The sequence below is a fragment of the Rousettus aegyptiacus genome, unplaced genomic scaffold (assembly GCF_014176215.1).
Source record: "Rousettus aegyptiacus isolate mRouAeg1 unplaced genomic scaffold, mRouAeg1.p scaffold_m13_p_4, whole genome shotgun sequence".
NCBI classification, from domain to species: domain Eukaryota; kingdom Metazoa; phylum Chordata; class Mammalia; order Chiroptera; family Pteropodidae; genus Rousettus; species Rousettus aegyptiacus.
Window position 1 is genome coordinate 140,916,786 of NW_023416307.1, and position 23,582 is coordinate 140,940,367.

The 23,582-nt window shown below is 39.8% G+C and overlaps 1 protein-coding gene across 5 annotated transcripts in view; it reads right to left on the bottom strand.

Annotated features, from left to right (window-relative positions):
- Nucleotides 1–23,582, bottom strand: part of NEK10 (NIMA related kinase 10) — a 187,183-nt gene that overhangs the window by 126,258 nt on the left and 37,343 nt on the right. For 4 of the 5 annotated variants that reach the window (XM_016149581.2, XM_016149580.2, XM_016149578.2 and 1 more), the window contains 10 exons: nucleotides 17,410–17,451; nucleotides 16,012–16,090; nucleotides 14,799–14,866; nucleotides 12,696–12,775; nucleotides 11,793–11,879; nucleotides 8,958–9,182; nucleotides 5,962–6,101; nucleotides 3,826–3,887; nucleotides 2,259–2,336; nucleotides 310–374 (listed from right to left, as the gene is read on the bottom strand). In XM_016149581.2, the coding sequence (XP_016005067.1) occupies nucleotides 310–374; nucleotides 2,259–2,336; nucleotides 3,826–3,887; nucleotides 5,962–6,101; nucleotides 8,958–9,182; nucleotides 11,793–11,879; nucleotides 12,696–12,775; nucleotides 14,799–14,866; nucleotides 16,012–16,090; nucleotides 17,410–17,451 (926 nt within the window). Of the gene's footprint in view, nucleotides 1–309; nucleotides 375–2,258; nucleotides 2,420–3,825; nucleotides 3,888–5,961; nucleotides 6,102–8,957; nucleotides 9,183–11,792; nucleotides 11,880–12,695; nucleotides 12,776–14,798; nucleotides 14,867–16,011; nucleotides 16,091–17,409; nucleotides 17,452–23,582 lie in introns of those variants that run through there. The other variant, XM_016149583.2, reaches the window with a different exon arrangement.

The following is a 23,582-nucleotide window of genomic DNA, read 5'->3' on the forward strand; positions in this document are numbered from 1 at the left end:
AGATTTTGAAGGCATCCATTTGATATGTTAATGTCTAACAAAAAAAAGAAAAAACTAAAATCATAGCAGTCACATGTAATTAAGAAGAGTTATATTGATATAATGATCCACGGTCTTTAATCATTTTGTTAAATTTCAGTGTTAAGACATCACTAGGGTAGCTCGGTTTTATCTGTGGGTTCTAAGGAATCTGAAGACTGTGTTTTCTACCCTGATTCACTCCTCTCTTACCGTTTGCATCTAAATCAGGTATGTGAAAACAGTTCAATCTAGAGATTGCTGGTCATTTAAATTTCTCTAAGCTCATACCTTTTAAAGAGTGGCCTGTTTCTTTCCATACTGAAGAGGAATCTCAAGGCTCTGAAGGCATAACACTGGAAAACAGAAGGACACACGATTCTCAAATGGGAATTCAACAAACTAAAACGTTTTCAGGATAGAGTTATCATGAAATAAATATTAAAGTGGCTTTATTGGGAGTGTGTCTGGTGTACATGGGAGCCAAAGCTTGCCACTGAAAACAAAAACCATGAACACCTAGGGGAGTTCTTGAATTTACAAAGCTTTTATGTTGTGGAAATGCTAGGGATCTGGGCCTTGTTTCACTCAGTGCTTGTCTTTAATTCCTTTCTCGAAAGTTCCATATGAGTGCAGAGACAAGAAATAAAATTCCTATGCTGAGAAAACCAAATGCACAAAGATTTCCAGGAGCTCAAGGTTTATTTTGTTTCTAGCCTGCTATGTATACCTCAATATTTATATGGTTTCTGTGAGAAAATAAACACTAGAAATGATGACATATAAAAATAGCTACAGGCACACTGGACTCAAACTTGACAAATTGGTCTCTTGAGTAAAGAGGCATAAGCATTCCCCAAATAGAACAATCTACAGTAACTCCTGTGAACACTCAGAAAGAGGCCTGTGAGACTTTAAGGAAGAAAAATAAACATCTGACATTTAGCAGTGCCGAGAAAAAAAAAGAGAGAGAGAAAGTCCCCAGCCTGCAGATGTACTACCTAACAGGCTGCCACTGGGGTGATCGGGATCTGCCGAATTCAAATCTGGAATCGTTTTGTAAAATTAGTGATGTGAAAATGGAAGAAGGTTCACAGACAGAACTGCCTGGAGAAGCCAGGCGGATAACAGAATGACACGAAGGAGCCTGGTGAGAGGGATGTGGCGACTGGAGCGGGTGGAGAACGGGCATGTTCCTCGAAAGCCATTTCAATGGGAATTTTTTAAAACCCTCTGCTGCTCAGCAAAATGCATCTGCAGGATGGCTTTGACTTTCCCTGTGTTCTGGCAGTGTCTTACATCTGTGGGGCACTGAAGAAATTAAGTCCCACCCCTGTATGCTCTCCTCTGTAGCTCTCCAAAAACCTATGGCTGCCAGCCCACAGGTACCACTGAAAATTCTCTGCTAGATTTGACTGTCGTTCTGGGCAATAGCTCTTAGATCAGACTGGAGGCAAAGGTTGTTTTGTACTTCTTTCTCTGACTGACTTGAAGAAAAGATGAGCTGCAGCTACAGCAAAGCCTTACTTCAAATCTGACTTCATCATTCCAATGTCTTCGGGATACTGGCCTTTGATGGCCACTCCTCAAAAAAAGCGCAGACGATCCCCCATAATGTCTCCCTTTCTTACCTATAGGTCCTCATCTCCTGGGGCACCCACACCCCAACCGCAACCCTAGCCCCACTGAGCAACGGAAGCATGCTGTAAGCTGTCAGGCTCCCATACTTTGCTCATGTTGTTCCCTGTGTGCATCATGCCCTTCCCCCCATACCACTGGTGCCCTATTCATGCCCCTCTATCCATTTGGCCAGTCCCTTCTCATCCATCGAGATCCATTTTATAGGCTTTCCTTTGTGAAGGTGAAATATTAGTGATTGTGGTTCATGCTTAAAGATGATGGCATATAATTTTCCTGTCATTGTCTTCTGATGCACAAGCAATACGTGTTTCATTTTGTTTTTGTTTTTGTTTTGTTTTCTTTTGTTTTGTTTTTAAATAGAACTTATTGATCAGCAAGGAAATAGCTAAATAAAACTGCCTAATTCGCTCTGGTAGAGAAACCACTGTTAAGCCTCTTTCACCGTTTTAACAGCATTTGCTTCCGTGCCAATTTTCCCTCTCGGTCAGCACAGGCACCAGGGCTAACTTAAAAATTCTAAAAATCATAGCTTATATTATTACCAAAGTCCCCCGGATTTCAGTAACTCAATATTGAAGAACAATGGACATGTTTATTACCTGTAATAGATTAGTCCTTGCTGCGTTCTTTTGTTTGGTTGGTAAAATTAATTTTGCTATTGTATATACACCATTTTCCTGGAGGAATAAAGGGGCCATGTTATCAGTGACCAGCGGCAATGTCACGGAACTCCACGGGCATAGAGAAGCAACTAAACAATCTCAAAAATTAATATTAAGAAGAAATATTAGTATAATCTTGGAACTTTAAATATGACAGAACAATACTAAAAATGTCAGTGTAACACTTTTACACACCAAACACCATAACCGCAATCTTAAAATTCCAACTGTCTCTAAAGATTATAAATAATACAGTATATCAATTTAAAGTGACTTAAATACTTTAAAAACAGAGTAGGGGATAAAAAGGGATCTAGAGATCTTTATAATCTTTATACATTGCATTTTAAATATTTATAAAATATAATTTCTCTCTTTATAGTTTTGTTAAACTCATTGTAATTATTGTAGAAAATAGAAAAAAATAAAAGAAACAAGAATAATAGGTTAAAACAGAAAATGAATGTTATCCGTGAAAACACAGTGAACCGTCTTCCTAGACAAAGACTAATACAAATATACACATGAAGGAATGAACAAAACTACTAACTCATTGCTACTTTTCTGTTATCCATTAAATGTGTAATCCACTGAACTCCATGTGGACATGTGTATTGTAAGTGAAGCTCTTCACCTGCCCAACCGCATTTAGTCTTTATAGCTATTTGTGAATTAGTCTGTATAATTTCTCTGTTTTATACGTGATAAAACCAAAACTCGGAGAGGCTAAGTCACGTTTCCGGGGGCCAAGCCTGCAAGTAACGATAACAGGAATTGCTCTAGCGGCATCTGTTCCCACGCCAGCCTCCCTCGCCACGTGTTTCTCCCTCACGGTCGGGACAGGCGCCGGTGCTAACCCCAAAAGTTCTAAAAATCATAGATTATGATAGTAAAGCTGCCCCGGCTTTTAGTGGCTCCGCCAGCTCTCCCCTGGTTTGCTGAGCTTCCCCAAGGGGCTCTAATCACTAATAACCTGATCTCTTACTGACTTTCATGAACTTCTGTTATTTTGAAGTTGAATGGATATATTGTACTGACCAAAACAAAAAAAGCATGAAGTAATTTTTATAATAGAAACCCATACATGGGTAGTATACATAGGTGTGTATTTAGATATATATTAGATGCATATACTTGAATTTGAGAGTACACACTTGATATACTTTTTAAGTGACTGCTACCCTTAACTCATGGTATCCTATATGCCCAGAATTTTAAAAGTTCAGAATAGCTTTGGAAAAAAAAAAAAAAAGAAAGAAAGAAAATGAAAAGGACTGCATATGATATAGGGAAGAAACACCACCAATTAACCACATGGACATTCTTTTCGAGGTAGGTGAGTTAAAGAGGAAAGACAAGAATGTAAATTAGAATCCTATAAGTTAAATAAGACATCTTAAAATATGTTAAAACCATGTGACGCAGTGCAGCGCTGGGCCTGAAGTGGGGTCAGTCAATCGCAGCCTGGGTACGGAGCCCCTGCCCTGGGGAGCGGCGCGCTCACCTGAACCACCTGGTGGGCGTTGGTGTCGTTGAGCACCAGTTCCGTGAGGGCAGCACAGCAGGCTGGAACGAAAACCACCAAACGGTCATGCCCGTCGTCACCGTGACTGTGCTACTGACACAGAGTTACGTCGATATGCCAACCGCACAGGGAATTCTGTCAGCAGAGTCGCTCCTAAAAAAACACTGATTTTCCTTCTGGCACAGCTCTGGGAGAATGGAGCTCGACTTCTACTGGCTTCTGACTCTCCTCCTCATGTGATGTGTTTGCATGCACACCCACCCCACAGCAGGTTTTTATTGAGCGCTTGCTGTGTACCAGGAGGTGGGGACTGCATCTGTCCGATTTGCTACAATCACCAGCGCTCGACCACTTAGCAGATGCTCTACAAACACACCTACAGTGGTTGGCTAACCAAGAGCAGACTCTAAAAATAGTACACAAATTAACCCTTATAATCAGAGTATGCACTATGATTACCAGTTTACCAAAGAGAAAACCGAGGTTTGGAAAAGTTATTAGACTAGGCCACAGAACTAATAAGAAGGGGCCAGAAGTCTGACCCCAGTCTGCCAGGTGTTAAATCCTGCCACCCTTCCTGTCATAAAAAATGGCCACCGTGACAGCTTCTGCTGGAATTCTGTACTGAGCTGCTTCTGGTCCAACAGGAGTTATACTGAATTTTGTAGCACAGAGCACCTATAAAGGATAATGGCATTTTATCAGGCCCTTGCCAATGGCCATATGCTGTGCTATGGCCTTTACATGTATCTTCATATAATTCTCACAATGACCTTCTAACGCTGTCACCAAGACTACCATTGCCATTCCACATGAGCAAAATAGAGGCTTGGAGAGGTTAAGGAACTCGTAAGACAATGTGGCCAACAAAGTGGGTGCAGCCAAAACTCAGATCCTGCTCCTCCTGACACCGCATGCTTTTAATCTTTTTAAAAATTTTTCATTGAGCTATAAAATAAGCTGTGTAGACATATCTCAAGCATACAACTTAGAGAGATATTACACAGCTACAACCCTGTAACCACTGCCACTATGATGAACATATATCTGCAGTCCCCAAAGTTCTGTTGAGCCCCTCCCAGGTAATAGTCTATCATCCCACAGTGGGTGACTGGCCCTTTTGACCTCTATCATCGCCAATCTCATTCACTCTTTGTGAGAGGCCCAGAATACTAGGAGCTCTGATTTCAGCTGGATTATACTTCCTGGAAGCCTTCAAACAGGAAGTTCCCAGTGAGAGCCTTTATGTTGAAACAGAGGCCTTTTAGAACAAGTGGAAATGACAATTCAAGCAGAGGATCCCATTTCTCTGACCTCAAGTCTGTGAACAAACATATTCTCCGCTCTCCAGGAACAAACATTGCAGAACAAAGAAAGTCTGCCCTTCTCCTTACCCCCTTTTGTTCAACCCCTGCCACGTCTTCTCTTCCCCTCTTTGGACCTGCCTGCCCTCCTGCTGGCCCACCCGGTGCCTCTCTGCTCCCTTCCTGCAGGCCACTGCTGGGTGCCCAGCTTCGTCGGGAGCGCTGTAGCCCCACTTGCCCTAAAGGGCACAGGCTACAGAACTGTTCAAGGTTATGCCAAACTGCCAACGAATGCATGTGTGCACCTCCCTATGCCTGCTTTTGCATGGAAATCCCACACAGGGCAGCATCTCTGTCTTCTCTTTAGGAGCTCACGAGGTGTGAGGAAGGCACTTGCTTGCTCCCTGTGGAATGGGGACATACACTGCAGAGTCTCCCTTAAGGAGGGTGACCTGAGACCTAGAAAATAACAGGAACCATGATTCTGAGCACAGTTCAAGCTGCATTCTCTAATCCGGCTTTATTGGTAACAAAGCTAACATTCTGATCACTTTCATGTCTGACTTCTGTCGGTGATGTCTTCACGCATTCGAACACGGAAGGGAGAGGAGAGTCTGTGGTACTGCTAACCTTCAAGTCCAGCACTAGTGCCAGAGATTTTGGGGGCATCCACATGAATCTAACTTCACATTTTTTAAACTTATAAATCATGCCTAACTAATGCGATCATACTAATTGCATAACAGAATAAGAAGACAATATAAGATTAAAGAATATCGAATAGTAAAACTTAACAATACGATATAAATACCTGCTTGAAGAGAGAAAGTATTTTCCTGTATTTCCCGAGGGCTTAAATCTTCCGACAGATGAAGCTGCTGGATTCGGCCTGCTGCGTTTGCGCTGGACAAGCTTCCGATGGAAGAACGATCGGAAACGAAATTCCTATCTCTGAAAAAGAAAAGTTAATGCACAAAGTGATTTATCGACTGTCCTAATCAGTGCTTTCTGAGTCTTTTTTTAAGAAATCTTTACCTCCCCCAGGTCATGCTGCTGTATTTTTATTGTTTGACGTTCCAATCCACCTAAAATTGATGTTAGTATATGGTGTGAGGTAAGAGTCCCTTCCTTCCTTTCTAAATATGGTTACTGAGCTGACTCAGCACCATTTATGGCAGGACTACCCCTTCCCCATTGCCCCGCACAGCCACCTTTGCTTTTGAGCACCATTCTGCCACAGTCGATTCTCCTGAATACGTCTCAGTCTTCACCATTTTGTTTTCTTTTTCCATGAAATTCCAATCTTCCTTCATTTTAGGAAAGTTCTCTTCTATTATATCTTTGAATATTTTTAAATTCATCTGTTTTATTTCTAACTCAAGCGATATTACTTATCTACATGTTGAAAACCCATCTTCTGCTGGCCATATCTTGCATTTCCTAATTGCTCTCATTCCTTTGTCTTTCGCCCTACATTATGTGCAATTTTGTTCAAAGATGCCTGTCCTTTTCCTAATTGCAGTTTCTAGTGAATTTATCAGTTCTGTGTGTGTTATTCAGTCCTTGTCTTCTTTTTTATTTCTGCAATCTCTCCTCTGTTTTATTGTCCTCTCTTCACATCTTTAACTTCATTTTATAACTTTCATGTTCTGTTTAATGTCTGATAAAAATAAAACATTTCTTTTTCCATTTACTTAATGCAACATCTTCCACCACAGATCCTTCATGTCTGTTATCTGCTTAGTTCCATTTTGTTTCACTTAGTTCCCATATTTTTTTCATTTATTCATTTTCTATGGCAGCAGCTCTGTGTGGATTTCTATGTTCCTACATGTAACACGGATAGAATCACCTTGGCTTCCCTCCCCCGTCATCTGGGCCCACTAATGTCCTTCCTCCACTGAGCACAGGGACAGTAATGGAGCGGGGCCTACGAGTAGTCATAATCAGGGATCTTGTCTGTCAACATAATTATGCCAAAACTCAAATTTTAGAGGTCATGCCACATTATCAAGAGTATATAGCTTTTCAGGAACCGCCTTTGAATTTGGGATTGCAGGTGGATGGGCATGAACAGGTTTCCTGGAGCTTCCCTGACAACAATGCCTGTTCATACTCAGGCCAGCAGACAACCTGGCAACCTCCATCTTTGGAACCTGCTCCAGGCAGCTCGGGGGTAGGAGCAAGCTCTGGAAGGAGATTGTTCACCAGCTGGGGTAATAAATTCTCCCAGAGCACAAAGATATATTTAACATTGAATAAGTGCTGACATCTATCATCTTCCTAGGAAAGCGTTCTCTAACATTCCACTGTAAAAACGTACCGGCAAAATGACTCTTCAGATGTGAGAGAACTCTATTCTATCAAGGATAGTTATAGCTTGAGAAAAAGAGGAAAAATGGTGCCTCATACTTAACTCAATTATATGTGGTAAAAAGGTAGGTTTTTCTTTGAAATACTGGTTAACTATTAAAGAATTTAATTTTATCATCAATAAAATAACTACTAAGAGGGTAACCCAGTTGTGATGGGCATATTGACAAATAATAAGAAACACCATTACTATCAGCATCACCATCATCATCCTACAAACTCGAGCAAAAACAAACTTTTGTCAGATGTAATTATTTTGACCATGGGGCTAGCTTATTATTATGCCACAGAGTTAATGAAAGATTAATAATTTAAAGTATTTGAGATTTTTATGTGATATTCATAAAAGAAAGCAGTCAACAGTCTATAATTTCTTTCCTCTGCTTTGGTAATAACAGCAATCATTAACGAAGCTATGGCTCATATCTCCACAGTCTGCCCTTGTGTTTTGGAATGTTCCCTCAGAGAAAATGAAGTTAATAACACATAGTTCTACAGTATCCTTAGAAACATAACAGGCACAGAGTCTGAATAATATTGATTTGATAACATCTAGTCACATTAAAATTGATATGTCACCCTGCTTTGATTAGCATGAGCTTTATTTACGTACCGTAGATCATAAATATGAGCCCTTTGAAGCAGATACGTTCCTTTCCAACTTTGATTAAATACTTATAGGGTTGAATTATGCTTTATAATAGGTAATAGAACCTTCCCCTTGATGGTACCAAAATATGCTATTATTCGGTACTTCAATATATCTACTATATTGTATATAGTCCCCATATTCCTGGCTTTGAATGTTATTGAAATGTTATTTTTAAAAGAGAGATAAATAAGGTATTAACCCACCTTAGAGCACTGCGATGAAGATTAGAGAGAAAAGAGCAACTGGACCAGGGTCAGGAACATGGCCATCATTCGATTCATGATGTTTTCTCCTATTTTAACTAAGAATTTTATATCTATTCCTTTAACGTAGGCTTTGGTTTCTCTTTACATATGAATGACATATACGCACACAAAGACATTTTAGTAAAATAGTAATAATGATTGTACTTGTTGGAATTATAATATGCATATAGTGACTCAAGAAAAAGGTGGTAAGACAAATGTTTTCTTTGGGTTACTGGTTTTCCATTTAACCTACATTTGCAGACTGATGGCCTCCTACATTCCTGGCACTGTACTAGAGGCTGGTGATGCAAAGAGAAACATGTCAGGGCTCCTGAGGAGCTTGAAAGATGAACACCCCGGACACCAATTTAGAGCATGTTTGTGACAAGTAAAAATGATTCTACAAAACTTGAACGTCCAAAGACCAGGAGAGAGAGAGAGCAAGCTGAGCATGTACCCAATCTGCCATCTTATGGTAGAGTCCCCAGCCTTCAATGACTAGGGTGAAGTGGGCCAAAGCCCATCCTGACTCACCCTCGTAAAATATGAAGAAGCTGCTTGATGCCTCCCCAGATGCGAATTTCCACACTGGTCTCGGGGTCCTCACAAACCTGCACCAGGATCCAGACGACACTCCAGAGCAGCTTCAGGTGGTCAGAGTGGAGCAGACTGAGGAGGACGGGGACCCCCTCATAGAGCTTCACCTGCTCTTTCACTTGGGGTTCGGCACAAAGTAGGCGCAGCAACTCCGCAGTTAGTCTGCACAGGGACGGGGAGAGCAATGGTGAGAATCGCAGCACAGTGATTAACTTTAATTTAGACTAGAGCTGTCACCACTGCCTGGATCTAACATTTTCTAAATCACAGGTCAACATACGTTTTCCGTAAAGGGCTGGATCACAGCCAAGCGTTTTTGGCTTTGCTGGCCAAACAGGCTCTGTCACAACTACCCAAATGTGACAATATGTGCAAAAGCAGCCATAGAGGACACATAAAAACAGATGGGCATGGCTGTGTCTCAATAAATCTTTATTTACAAAAACAGGCAGGGAGCCAAATTTAGTCTGCAGGTCACAATTTGCTGACTGCCATTCTAAGTCATAATCTCGTTGTATCCCCATTGGTCTGGCTAAAAACTTACTAACCAGTAAATAGGTGTCAGGTGCATATAATAAGATCTGCATTGTACTCAAGACAAAAGAAAGAGAAAACTCTTCTTATCCTGGTCTATAGAAAGTTACTCTGTGGTTGCCAAAACAAGACTATACAAAATGGCAAAAATACTACAATGCAGAGGAATTAAAGGAAAATTGTTCAGTGAATATCTAGAGCAATGTAAACATAACGATGGCATAAAACAGGCGGTTTAGCTGAGCTCAGAAACATTATGATGATGAACCATCCTAAACACTCTCCCTGGATGGTATCATCTATTCCCATGGCCTCAAACACTCCCTCTGCCCTGGCACCCTGAGCCTGTCCCAGGCATCACTCAAAACCTCCAGAAGTTCTAGCTACATGGCTTGTCCACGGGAACTCACTCTACCGTGTCTAAACCCAACACCATAATCCTCCTCCCCAAATTGGCTCTTCCTCTCACCACCCTGATCTTGACTCATGACGCCTCAGTCTTTTCAATTGTCCAAGCCAGAAAACTGGAAATCATCCAGCTCACTTCCTTCTCTTTTCTCAACCTGCCACTGCCAATCAAGCGCCTCCAGAACCTTCTAATTTCCTGGGCAACTGCTGGGATGAATTCTCTCATAAGTCGCACGGCTAGCTAATCCCACTGCACTCACCCCCTTCTTGTGATATTTGATTATGCTCAAGGATTAAGGCCCTCTGTCATCTACCTCTCCAATATTCTCATTCCCAGACTGCTTCACAATTCCTTCCCTCACATGCAATTTCCCATGGCTCCTCTCCCTCCCAACGTTTATGCTCTGACATTCAGAACCTATGTTCTTTGGGAAAAAGTATTCTTCCCCTTCTCAAACTTTCTACACAAAATATTCCCTCCTTGTTCTAAATGGATCTTGTTGTGTGGTTATACTCCCCACCCAAGAGCCCCCACTCGCTGCCATCTGAGTAATGTTCCCATAACACAAATGGGAACATGCTTAAAATCTTTCTGTGAATCCCCATAAAGTTCATGATAAAAACCACACTGTTAATTAAACATGCAAAGCCCATCATGACCTGGCTAACAGTGTTTTGTTGTATCGGCTATAAAATATGGAAATTAATACGGTTATTGTTCAGATCAAATGAGTAAACACACGGAAGTGCTTAGAGCAGAGCCTGGCATTTAGAAAGCCTGACAAAATTAGCTAGATTTTTAACATCATTATTTCAGATGCTTTCCCTCCTGTTCTCTTTGCTCCAGCTGTGTCCGACCATGCAAGACCTTCTAATACCTACCACTTCATGCCCCTATGTGGGAGCATTTCCTGCTTTCGCTTGTTCTCTCCTGCCTAGATGAGCCCTCCTTCCTTCAAGGAACTTGGCGTGACTCCCACTCTGATTGGGGGAGGCTCTGCACTACGCTGCAGCGGATCCTGTGCCAGCATCATCCACTCCATTTACAGTTCTGTGATGAAACCGTGGATTTGCGTGTCTGTCCCCTCTCCTATACTGTACACTTGTATCTTACCCATGAATTCATATAGCCAAGTCTGTAAGTGTAGTTTGTGAAAGAATGTTAAATTGGCTTTGAAGAAGAATCTAGGGGGACTTCCTATGAGTTAAGTGTCAAGATTCCATCATTCGACTTTCTGTTATTTATTTTTCCTCTTTAAAAAATTATTTACTCAACTAAACAGCGAAGGATGCTTACTGCATCTATTTAAAAAATAATAACTATCTGAATACAGTAAATCTTTAGAGTAATATTTAGTTCAATTGAAAATGATTTTTAATTTTATTCTAGATTTTTGTTTTGAGTTATAACAACAGGTGGTCATAAAACAAGTCAGAACCTATCTGAATTTATTTTACTGGCTTTAAGTAAAACAGATTTTAGCAATCTAATCATTTATTTGACACACAACCTGAAATTACTAAAAACAGAGCCTGCTCAGAGTTTCTTTCTTTAAAGAGACAGGATGTAAATAAATGCAATAAACAAAAAAATTAAAGATATTATCCTAAGACTTCTATAATTTGATCTATGCCCAAATCTAGAAGTAATGCAGAACCAAAGATAACCTGATATACCAGGTTGTTCTACTTTCTTTATAAACTTAAAAAGAAAATAAATGCTAAACTGACTCATGATATTCAGTTAACAATGTAAATAATGTGACAAAATTTAAAAAATCATTTTCATCAAATATAAGACATTGCCTTTTTCCTTTTTAGCAATCCTACCTTTTGGAGAGCAAATCATATTCATGTAAAATCATCAGCAGATTTTCTACAATGTTGAGTTCACTTATCTTCTCCCTACATTCTGGACTACAAATTGAAAACTATTAGTAACTACTAAAAACATAACTCCCCATATTCATTTATTTAATATCCTAGCTCTCATATTATCTCAGGGTGAGAACAAAAATGCAATATACCTCCATAGGGCAAGGCTATATCAAATTCCAACATTGAATAAATACTACATTTCATAAGTTTAAATTTGTTTAATAAAAGTATGATGATAATATAGTTCCCCTTCTGCAAAGGGATCATATACTGTTCACACAAAAACTAACAATCAGCATTATTCACAATAGCCAAAATATGAAAATGAGTTGTGTGTCTTTTGACAGATGCATAAAGAAAATGTGATATATATGTGTGTGTGTGTGTGTGTGTGTGTGTGTGTGTGTGTATATTTAAAGCTCTTTTATTTAAAATGTTCATGACATCTATAAGGGGACAGATTGTCCAGATTTTTTAAGTGTAAATGAAATGTTTTATATGTTAAAATAAATGCACAGGAGAGAATGGAAAAAAGGTCAGGGAGATTCAATTGTCAAAAAAAAAAAAACTGTAGTAATTTTGAAAGTAGAAGTAACTGAGGGTTGGATGAAAGACTAGGTAAATATTTCTGTTCAGGAAAAAAAAGAGAGAAGATTTTAAACTGTGATTTGCCTTTCCAACTTATATTTTAACATGATGCTTTTCCATCCATGATCTTCTTCACTATATTAATACTTTGTCATGCTTATTTTTCTAAGTGGGTAATAAAGTAACTAGAGAAACTAATCTATTTTGTCTCTCTCCCACTTAAATTGCTATAGTAGCAGAACTGGAAAGTATATCAAAATATCTTACCTTTCAGCTAAACTAGCCAGAGCCAGAAGGGCACCCAACAGAACATTACTATCTCGGGCACAGAGTAAATTTACTAATGTCTAAGAAAAAAAAAAAAAAAATTAGGTAAAAGAAAGTTTAATCACATAAGTTGTACAAGCTTCTTGAACAGTATAATGTTTCTTTCTAAAGTTCACAGAGGCTTAACCTCAAAAGGAGTTCTGTTAAACATTCACAATAATTCGTTCTTTGCAGGATGTAGGTGTCGATTTCCTTCTTACTTTGGAACGCTTAATACGAGCACCTTGTAGCCATTCCTTGCCCAGGACGTAAAAGGAAAAGGACCAGGGCATGGCCAGGCTGGTTCTCACACTTCCCTCTATGTCCACATACCCAAGAGGTCTCCTTTGCGTCCTCTGATTGTCCCCAAGGAGAAGTGGGGAGACTAATGACATACACACTGGTCATAATAACTAAATACATGTAATTCTGGTGTTGACCAGTCAGTGAGGACACATTCTGTGTAAGGCATTGTGCTAGGCACTTTCCAAATTATAGAACTATTTTTCACCAAAATGTTGAAAACTGTCATTTTCTCCCCCAAACTAAGCAAGATATATCAACAGTACCAAGCACTCTGTCTGCTCTCAGACTTCTAATTAATGTTGAAAGAACATGAATTAATGCTTCCAGACATCATCTTGAGGAACATGACTTAGCTGCGAGTCACCTGATTCTTATCAGTTGCCTTCTCTGAATTCCCACTAATACAAATTAATTTCTCCTCTCTCTACATTTTCAGAACTCAGCATCCTCCAAACCTACATGGGTGAACACATACCAGGCCAGAGCTGCAACAACCTAGGATGATTTTTTGGTTTCTACCATGTAGATTTTTTTCCCCTTTATAGTTTCGTGCATTTTTTTTTTAATAAAGCTATCATTATCTTTGTTTCTCTAATCCTTTCCTCTTTTTCATCTCTCATTTTTTCTTTTCTCTCTCTGTCTTCTAACATAATGTTTTCCAAACTTCGGTCACTGACATATCATTTTTGCAATTTTTGCCATGTCCACTTAACACCTCAATGCTACTCAAAGATATTCTTCAATTTCTAAGAAATAACATCAGTGAAATATACAGCTATTTAAATGACAACTGTTGAGCTGTATATCATTTAGAATCATCCCCTACACAATAAGCTGCATCTTGGACAAATTTGATCTAATATACACTGTAAAGTGGCTACCTGGGATATGAAAACTCAACAGATTATTGAAACTTGGTTCTAAACAGCTACCATCTATATAGTTCTGCTATAAATATAAATTTAGTCTGTTGGTTAAATATGCTTTCAATCATCTTAAAATGCACAATTGACCCATATGCTTATAATCCTATACCATCCAATTATAAGGTCGAACCCATGTGAAATTGGCCTACAGACTTTGGCAATTCCATGTGGTTCAAACCAAAATAACCTGAAACTCTTTTGGAGGAATGGGAAAAAAAATCTTTTTTTGAAATTGAAATGTTCCAACTATTATGAGGTAGGTATTATTATTAACCCAAATTTACAGATGAAAACCGAATAGTCTCTGGTATTTTAATAGAAATTAAATGAGGCAAAAAATATTTTTACCAAAATCTGCTGTTATGGAAGTCTCTCTTGCCTGAAATAAAGTAAGCTTGCACTCAATAAAAATCTTAAATATAAAATCGGGCTTTTCGAGATAAGAATTTTGGTCTAAAGTCTTCCTTTCTAGAGCCATGTGGAATGTAGTCATGTGTATACATACATTGTATTTGTTTATTTGTAAACACACACCTCCAGTCAGTTTACGTATAGCCAGTGTTCTTCAAGCAATTTAAATTAAGCAATAAACTTAGTTGGTGTTAAATGGCATAGGAAAAAGAAAAAACAATTTCAGAAAACCCCTATTTGTTGCTTCCACATTTACTCCTTGGACTGATAAATAATATAAAAGTTTGGCAGAGATTTATGATTTGAGGCAGAGATTTACGATTAGCAGATCTGCAAATCATAATTACATGGAGCTCTCAATCCAGTCTGTGAATCACTGTCACAAGGAGCTGAAATGTTCCCTCTCTCCTGGACCACTCACCTTGTGGGCTCCGCTTGTGGTGACCCATTCTCTTTGGTCTTTGACAGCAGCAAGTTTTTGAAAAATATCTATAAAGGAAGGAAACAACTCAAAGAGGGTTTTGGAGCTTAAAGGGGGCAGTACTCATAAAACCTCGGGTCTGAAGTTTTGATGGGCATGTAGAAAAAGGGCAGACAGGAAAGCAGACAGCCCAGAAGGAGAATGGAAGGAGGCGGCTCAGGGTTATTTTTTTTACTCCAAGAATCACCTCTTAAACTCAACTAGTATTCATTGTATATTACTATTATAACAATGAAATATGGAGATGGCAAAGAAGGCAAAACTCAAATGAGTTCCATTTAACATAAAGTCCACATAAAGTTACATGAGTTCGTTAACATCATTACAAGTTCGAAGTGAAATCTATTCTTCGAAGATCCTCCCTACAAAGATTTCAACTTGATAAAGAGGAGAGGGAAGATCGGGGAATGTGATAGACCTAGCAAGGGTCCTCAGCTGAGAGAAACAGTCGTTCTCCAAGAAACTTCCTGGTGCCTGGGGCTCACCACATGCTCTTCTCTCCCTATGACTGAGAATCAGTGTGCTGTCCTGTAAATGAATACAGGAAACCAACCTGTTCACAAAGAAAATGGGCTAGCAGCCCACAGTAGCAGGGGGTCTTTGGCTCATCAAACCTGAAGAGGACGGAAGATGGGGCTGGGAAGAGCCTCCAAAATGAGGAGACTAAGTGAAGAGAGAAGAGCTCACCCACACAGACCCATATTTTCACATTACCGTCATCACATTACTTTTTTTTTCTTTTTTATGTTCTGAATGTTCCAAGTTTTATGAGGTAGGTATTATTATTAACCCAGCTTTATAGATGAAAACTAAACAGCCTGTGACATTTTAACAGAAATTCAAGGAGGCAAAAAATATTTTGACTAAAATTTGTTGTTACAAAAGTCTCTCGCATTAAACAAAAATGCTTGTGCTTGATGAAAATCTTCTTAAACATGAAATCGGGCTTTTCGAGGGAACAGTTGTGATCTAAAAATCTTCCTTCTTGGTATATTTTGACACCGAATATAACAATTGGTACGGACTCTCAACACTGTAACTGTGTATGGACACACTCATAAATATTCAATGTACCCCTTTTCCTGCTGCTAACACCACACTGCTTATTCTAGCATGTCTAGAGAGTTGGCTGTGTTCCCACAATAACGCTTACATGTCATGTTGACCAGCTTGTCCACACTGTGCTGCTCCTCTCCATAGCTGAGGTACTCATTGGCCACAATCTCCATGTACTGCAGCAGGGACCAAACCAACAAGCAGGTCAGAAGAGAAGACATCAAAAACAGTCAAGCAAGTGAGGAACGAGATTGTGCACTTCTGAAAATGAACTGTAGGTGGCGCAACAGGTTAACCAAATAATAGTGCTTCTGGGACTGGTTAAGCGCAAAAAAGTGTGTGGGTTTCTGGACTCTCTGCTTTCTCTCCCATGCCCTGAAATTGAGGCAGGGACCATGTAAAGAATATATAAACTCTCAAAAGTCCCAAAATTACTTGTAAATGAATAAGTTTGTGGTGTGCTTTAGTATCCAAATGTAAGATACAAATAAGATGCATAAAATACCATTTTTAGCAGAATTTTTATAACACACTGATATATTATATTGATCTTATGTTTTACAGTATCCTAAGTTATAGCTAATCAGCAAACAATCAGATAGCAAAAATAAGAATAAAGTAGTTATGGGGAAGTCTGATTATCTCTAACAGTAGATAATTGATTACAATAAGAAGAAATAGGCTCAGGTAATTTCTGACATAATGGAAGTTAAAGTGGACAAGAAGATCCTTTACAATTTTATAATTTTATGAAAGACTATTTCATTAAATGAGGTAACTCTCCAACCATTTTTTTTAAATCTGAAAAACAAAAGCCACATATATGTTGTATCAAGTTTCCAAGAATAAAAATAAAATAGATTTAACACTAAATTACCATTAAACCTAACCTTCCTTTAATAATTCAGAATGAGTTTGTAGAGTCATTTGCTTATTATGAAAATCATTCTTTCTGTACATGCTATAGGTTTTAGGAGAACAGACTATTCCAACACAATACCATGCACATTTTGTCATATTAATAAACTCAAATACGTGACTGAAAAATAAATGAAGCCAAAGTCATTCCTCACAACGTCATTTACTTGCTAATATTTTAGTGAGCCCAGTAATTGTTTTTTGTGTGTGTGAGAGTTATGAACACTTCATAATCAATATTTTCTCCCATCATTTGGTATGTGCAATGTCGAGGACTTAGACCTGCCAAACAAGGCCTCTCTCTTTTCATTACTAACTAAACACATGTGACCTTTCATAGCACTTTCTCATTTCAACAGGCTGGGTAAAGTGAGCCCTATTTAGCCAGAACAAAATATCATGGGTCCCACCCTGCTCTGTGAGTATCCTGCCTCGCACTCACACCCTGCCCGTTTCTCCCCTTGGCAGGCAGCCTTAGGTAAAAGAGCCGTTTTCTGTCACACGCCTGTGTAATCCTCACCCAGAGCTATGGCACGAAATGGAAAGGCAAGACCAGCCACCACGAAAGGAATCTTACCTGTGCTAGGTTTTCAATCCCTCCCAAGCTATGGAGTATTTCCTAATAAAATAAAAACAGAACATACATAAATATGAGGGTGGAGGGAAAAGTGTATTTTACATGCAATCTCTTTATTCAATCATGAGATCTGTAATTATTTTTTGAAAGCCCACATTCTAAGGTAAATACGGAAAACTTTAGTGCTTGTCATTCATACTACGTTTAAGTTAAACTGTTAATAAAAACAAAAATTGGTTTGAGAGTCAGAGAATGTAAATATGCTCAGAACGACAGCCTGACTCCTCATTTTTTTTACTTCCTCCCATGTTGTCATAAAACGTTAGAGCTGAAAAGTACTGTTAGGTAGCATCACCTCTACTCCCATTTATGTCATGTGGCAGATTAGGAAAACTAAGATCCAGAAAGGTAAAACCATTTTGCCCAAGTGAGAAGCCAGGATAAGAATCTAGCACCACCAAATTCCCAGGATCTTCCTCTAGGTCTCTGCCTAGTGAGGTCCACGGACCAGCAGCATTAGCCTCCCCTGGAAGCTGACTAGAAATGCAAACTCTCCTACTCACCCCAGACCTACCGAATAACACTGAATTTCGCTGATACCCCCAGGGAATTCTTATGAAGGTGAAGTTTGAGAATCATTGCTGTAGTAGACTAGACAACAGGGCTTCTCCTTAAAATGATTATGCTAATGATCTCCCTAAACCTGTACTCTAAACTAATGAAAGGATGATTGTTGCAAAAAGTATCCCGATACAGATCTTTAAATCCAATTCCTAATAAGAGGGCATTTCATAACACTTTTGAAGCTGCCCTAAAAGTGCTAAAATGGGGAAAAGAAAGGGTGGGAAGATGGAGTCCTGAGAGGACTATCTTGCAACTCTCTGAATAGCAAATGCCCCCAAATTATCCACGCTGACACTTTTCTCCAGGTGAAAGTATTTCAGGTGGCCCTAACCTATTGGATTGAAGCTGTATCGCCCTCTCTCTTCTTACTTAACATGCACACAAGGAAGTTATTTGAAATATAAACATTAGCCATCACTCCAATTCTGGGAAATGCCTGGGGATGAGTACTTAAGTGTGAGAGAGAACGATCCAGCTCCACCAGGAAGCCAACTGAGTGGGCAGGCTGGGAAAACATCTCAGTTTCTCAGAGCCTCCTGGGCCAATGTTTCTTTACTCTGCATGAAGTGAATTTGGAAACACTCAAACATCTCCATGTTTAAATTAAGAATGGAGGGACATTTATAACTCAATTAAAAATAATTCTACCACTACCTACTAATTAGAATTCTCATCATTGCTATTCACTCTAGAAAGCTATCATTAAAGGACATAAGAATATTGTATACATTAACCCTAATTATGGCAGGATATTTTATGCATATAAAAATAAATATACCATTTTAAAACTATTCGTATTCATTTAATAAATAGTTCTTTTTCATTCCCGTTATGTACAAGCCCTGGGTTAGGCTCTCAGAAGGACACAAATCTGTAGATGACAGAGGCCTCCTTCACTGAGATTTAGGCCAAGCATAAGGCAGACATACAAATAACTGGAATTTCAAACAGAATTTGGTCAGTGTTATAAGAAAGTTATACATGAAGTGCTATGATTCCCCAGAGGAGAGATCCCGTTGAGAGGACCAAGGAAAACTTCAAAAGGATGGTGGCCTCTGAATGGGCTTAGAAAGGTACACCACAAGTCTCCAATGGGAGAGCTAGTGTGGAACTTTTTCTAAACGTCAGTAACAGAAGCACATGTCCTTTCACCGAATACTTAACTCCTTTGGAACATAGTTTGAGAAGAGCTGTTATAAAATATAAAAAGGCAAAGAGGCTTTGTTATTCTCAGAGAATTTTGTTGCTATGTACTCAAGAATTTCCCCTTCATTTATGAAATAAACATTTTCCCCGCATGCTCCAGTGGAGACTGGAGCAAGGCCAGGAGACTGCTCACAGACCCATGGTCTTTCCTGTATTTCCTTTGGTTATACCTGAGAGCATCCCACTGGAGAAAAGCAAGACCACAAGGTATGCACACACCTGTGTTTAACAGCTCTAGTTACTGATCTGAAAAGCAAATATGACTGCATGCTTAGATTACAGCGATGCCTCCCACATGCCCTTTCAGATCTGAGTTTCCTCCCTGGTCACAGGCTGGACGGTCACAAGACTGCATTCTGTACTTCTGAGCCTAATGACCTGGAGAAGTCTCCTGGCCGATCTGACTTTCAGTTCAATGTACAAAATGTGAACAAATGTCCTTGTTCTGCGTATTCCCTGAGTTTTTCCTTAAAAAAAAAAAATTGATCAGTAATATAATACAGACACAAAGTATATCTTGAAAAAATAGAACACACTGCAATGCCAATAGGTGTTGTTAGGACACCACTTTTTTTTTTTTTTACCACGGCCAAAAACGTCAGTGCCATGAGACACTCTCATCCTAAAACTACTAGGCAACTAAATCAGTGCCGAACGCACTGCAACAAGCCTCTGACACTGAATCATCAACATGATCATGTTACTCCTCTGTTCAAAACCTATCAGTAGCTCCACACTGTGTACGCCTCCATCACAGTTTGAAGGACCCTCTGTACACTGGCCTTAACTTATCATCCCAGGTGCAATGGTAACTACTCTTCTAAAAGGTCTAGCATATTATATTTGAAGGTACAAGTAAAAGTTTCCTACTGTGGAGTCTGGAGGAAAGGCGGCACCAAGGAAAGAATCAGGAAATGATTTTGAAAGTTCAGGGAGAGAGGAATTATTGAAGAGGTCCATTTTCTAGTCATTGAGTGTAATGTGCTACAACAGCGGTTCTCAAACTCTTTGGCCTCTGTACCCCTCTGTGCTCGTTAACATGACTTAGAAGCCCAAAGAGTTTTGTTTATATGGATTATATCTATTTATATTTACCATATTGGAAATTAAACATGAGAACACACAAGCACATGTTCCATCAGCCAACAGAGCCATGACATCATCACACATCCGGTAGTCTCCGGAAAACCCCACTGCACACTTGTAAGAGAGTGACAGCAAGAAGGCAAATAATATCTTGGCATTATTTTCAATATAGTTTTGATGCTGTTAAACCCCTGAAAATGTTTCAGAGACCTGTGACATTGAGATGGCTGTCCATCATATCCCTAGAAATGTGGGAAATGTTGGAGAATGGAGATACGTATGTGCTTGTGGGCAAAGAAAAATGACAGCAACAACAACAACAACAACAAAATGATAGTTGAAGGAAGATAGGGAAGAAGATGACAAAGAACAGAACTCTGGAAAGGTTAACATTTAGGAAAGTAGAACAACAACAACAACAAAATGCCAAAGAAGAGCTAGAGGTTCACGGGATCAGTGGAGACAAACAGAAAACGTGGCTAAAGGGGCGTGGTACTAACAGGAAGCTGGGGAGGGCAAGCACTGAGCCGGGCTGCTCAGCTTGACCACCTTCTTATTGTGGTTTCTAACGCAATTGTAGCTCAGGAGATTTCAGATTGTCTGTCTTTGATAAGTAATGTGCTACAGGTTCACTATCGTGAGTCCAGGTGGGCCTTTGTCGTTATCTTGCTCGGGACTCCAACAATACCTGTCCTCCTTTAATTATGGAAAACTCTAAGCAATTACATCTTCAAAAACAGCTTCTCTTTCAGTCCATCCAGTCTTGTCTTGTGGGACTCTGCATTAAGCACACATCGATGACTCTGTATACTGGTGGGCAAAATCCAATCTACAAGCCACCGATTTGCAACCTCTGGGTCCAGGAATGATGAGTGAAGCTTGGCACACTGTGATCTATATAAATAGCTTCCAGCGAGAACTTTGTATGCAGAATTCAGTGTGCGGGTAATGCAATACATCCGTCCAGATAGGAAGAAAGTGCATTTCGAAAACATATCCTGACCTTTTAAAAAATGTAGTAATGAAGGTAATATGGAAGATTTAAAGGGATATCTGGATCAAAAAGGGGGCACTTTTTCTGATAAAGGAAAATAGAAAGAGAGCCACTCGACCATAAGCAAGAGAACAGATGGAGAGATGAGCCTTGGCAAGGAGGAGGGACGTTTCTTTCTTTCAAAACAAGAGGAGAACTAAAATTGCATGATAATCCAAATATTCCAAGCAAAAAAAGAAGAGAGAAATAAGAGAGCCCCTCTGGGGTGGTGTTCGTTTTCCCTGTAAAACAGACGACGTGACGTGATGAGAATGACAGGGGTAAGGAGGTGCGGAGGGGCGGGGGGTGAGAAGTGGAGCTGGGCTGGAACCGCCACTGTGGAGCCTGCAACGCTGATTCAACAGGCAAGGAAAGGAATTCCGAGCTCCGGTGCTGGCTCGCTAAGGGTCACCGTCATATGCTGTCGTAAACCCCAGCACGGCTTTGTGACTTGGGCCAACAATTCTTGGCAGGTTAAGCTGTTAAACAACTGCCTGAGCACATACTCTTCTTTGCAGAAAGAGTGCCAGGAAGAGAGGCTCGGAGAGCATCCCCTTCTATGGAAAGGCTGGCAATGGGGAAGAGATATGGTTTAATATGTGTTTTGGTCACAAAATCCCATAAACCAAGATGTCACTGAATTCTTCCTTTAGAGAGCAATGAACCTTGTCCCAATCCATTAAGAACTAGATTAAGAAAAGCAATACTTCAGATGGTGATCAGCAGAGCATGACCCAATTGAACAAATAGAACATCTCTAAGGCAAACTTTTTGCTAATTCCTGTAAGTCAAAAAATGATATCTCTTGCTAATAATCCACCTCCTCCATGGACACCTTCATTAATGTTATATATACAATGGTCTAATCCAAACTGAGACATGCTGGAGAATAAAAGAGGGTGTTATGAATAATTAAATAGTAATGATGAGTACATACTGGGACTGCTCCAGGCAAAGTGAAACCTATGGTCTACCCTTATTACATGTGACCCATGCAGAATTGCAAATGGCAGCTCAGAAATGCATGGAACACACACAGTTCTGTATGGCTGGTCATGAGGAAAATGGAAAACTCCCAGAAATCTGTGAGTGACCAGGACAGAAAACGATCAGGGTATATTCCCTGAGTCCCATATTCAAATGCCAATGGTTAGCTAAACTGTAACAGCTCAAAGCCAGTTTAGACTACAGAAGAAGTAAGGGGGTTATTCTTCTAATTGAAGGATGTGGAGCCCCCATGACTCTCAGAAGACCCAAATCGGAGCAGGCTATGTTGCTGGCTAGTATCACAACACTTTAAGTACCAAGTTTGGAAAAGATGGCTATTGGGATAATGAAAGGAGACCCATTTGACTCAGATAATAATTCACCAATAGAATCAAATCCAAAATAAAAGATCTTCAGAGTGGCCTGAGCTTCCTAGTAGCTTATCGGAACAGGGCATAAAAGGAGATAATCCTTATGGGAAAAAAAATAATAATAATCTGTGAAAATTACCGAAGTACATATGAATGATAAGAATGCTCTTTAGATATTTAACTTTGGTAAGAAAGAAACAATAATGGTTAATAAGCAACCTTGGCTTTTGGACAGTGGTTCTCAAACTGTGGTTCCCAGACCAGTAGCATCACATCACCAGGGAACTTGTTAGAAATGCAGATTATTAGGCCTCCCCAAACCTACTGAATTAGAAACTGTGGAGGTGAACCTCAGCAATCCTTAAGTCCTCTGGGTGTTCCTGAGACACTAAGTTTAAGAACTACTACTTTACAGAAGCCACAATCTTGCAGCTGGGACTTGAAGGAATAACCTTAGAGGTCCAGGTGAAAGGTTAGGTAAGCTTTTCTTTAGAGTCTCACTGCTAAAGAACAAAGTTCTTGCCAAAGTGTGGGTCATGGACCAGTGGCATCAGCATCCCCTGGAAGGCTTGTTAGAAATGCAGCATCTTGGCCTCAGGGTAACTCCACTGAATCAGAATCTGCATTTCCAAGATCCTTTGGTGATTTGTCTGCACATTGAAGTCTGAAGGTCACCAACTAGAGGCAGCGCATTCAACTAACTAGTGAGAGAAGGAAAATATTCTTGACCTCAGAAGCTTCATCTGAGACCAGTGGGAGGCCCCTTCCTGTCCTCTTACTCAGGGGCTTAGGATGCACTTTGGGAAACGCATGGCCGCTGGAGTAACTGCTAAAGCTGCAGGCCTTGCCCTCCCACTGGTTACCTT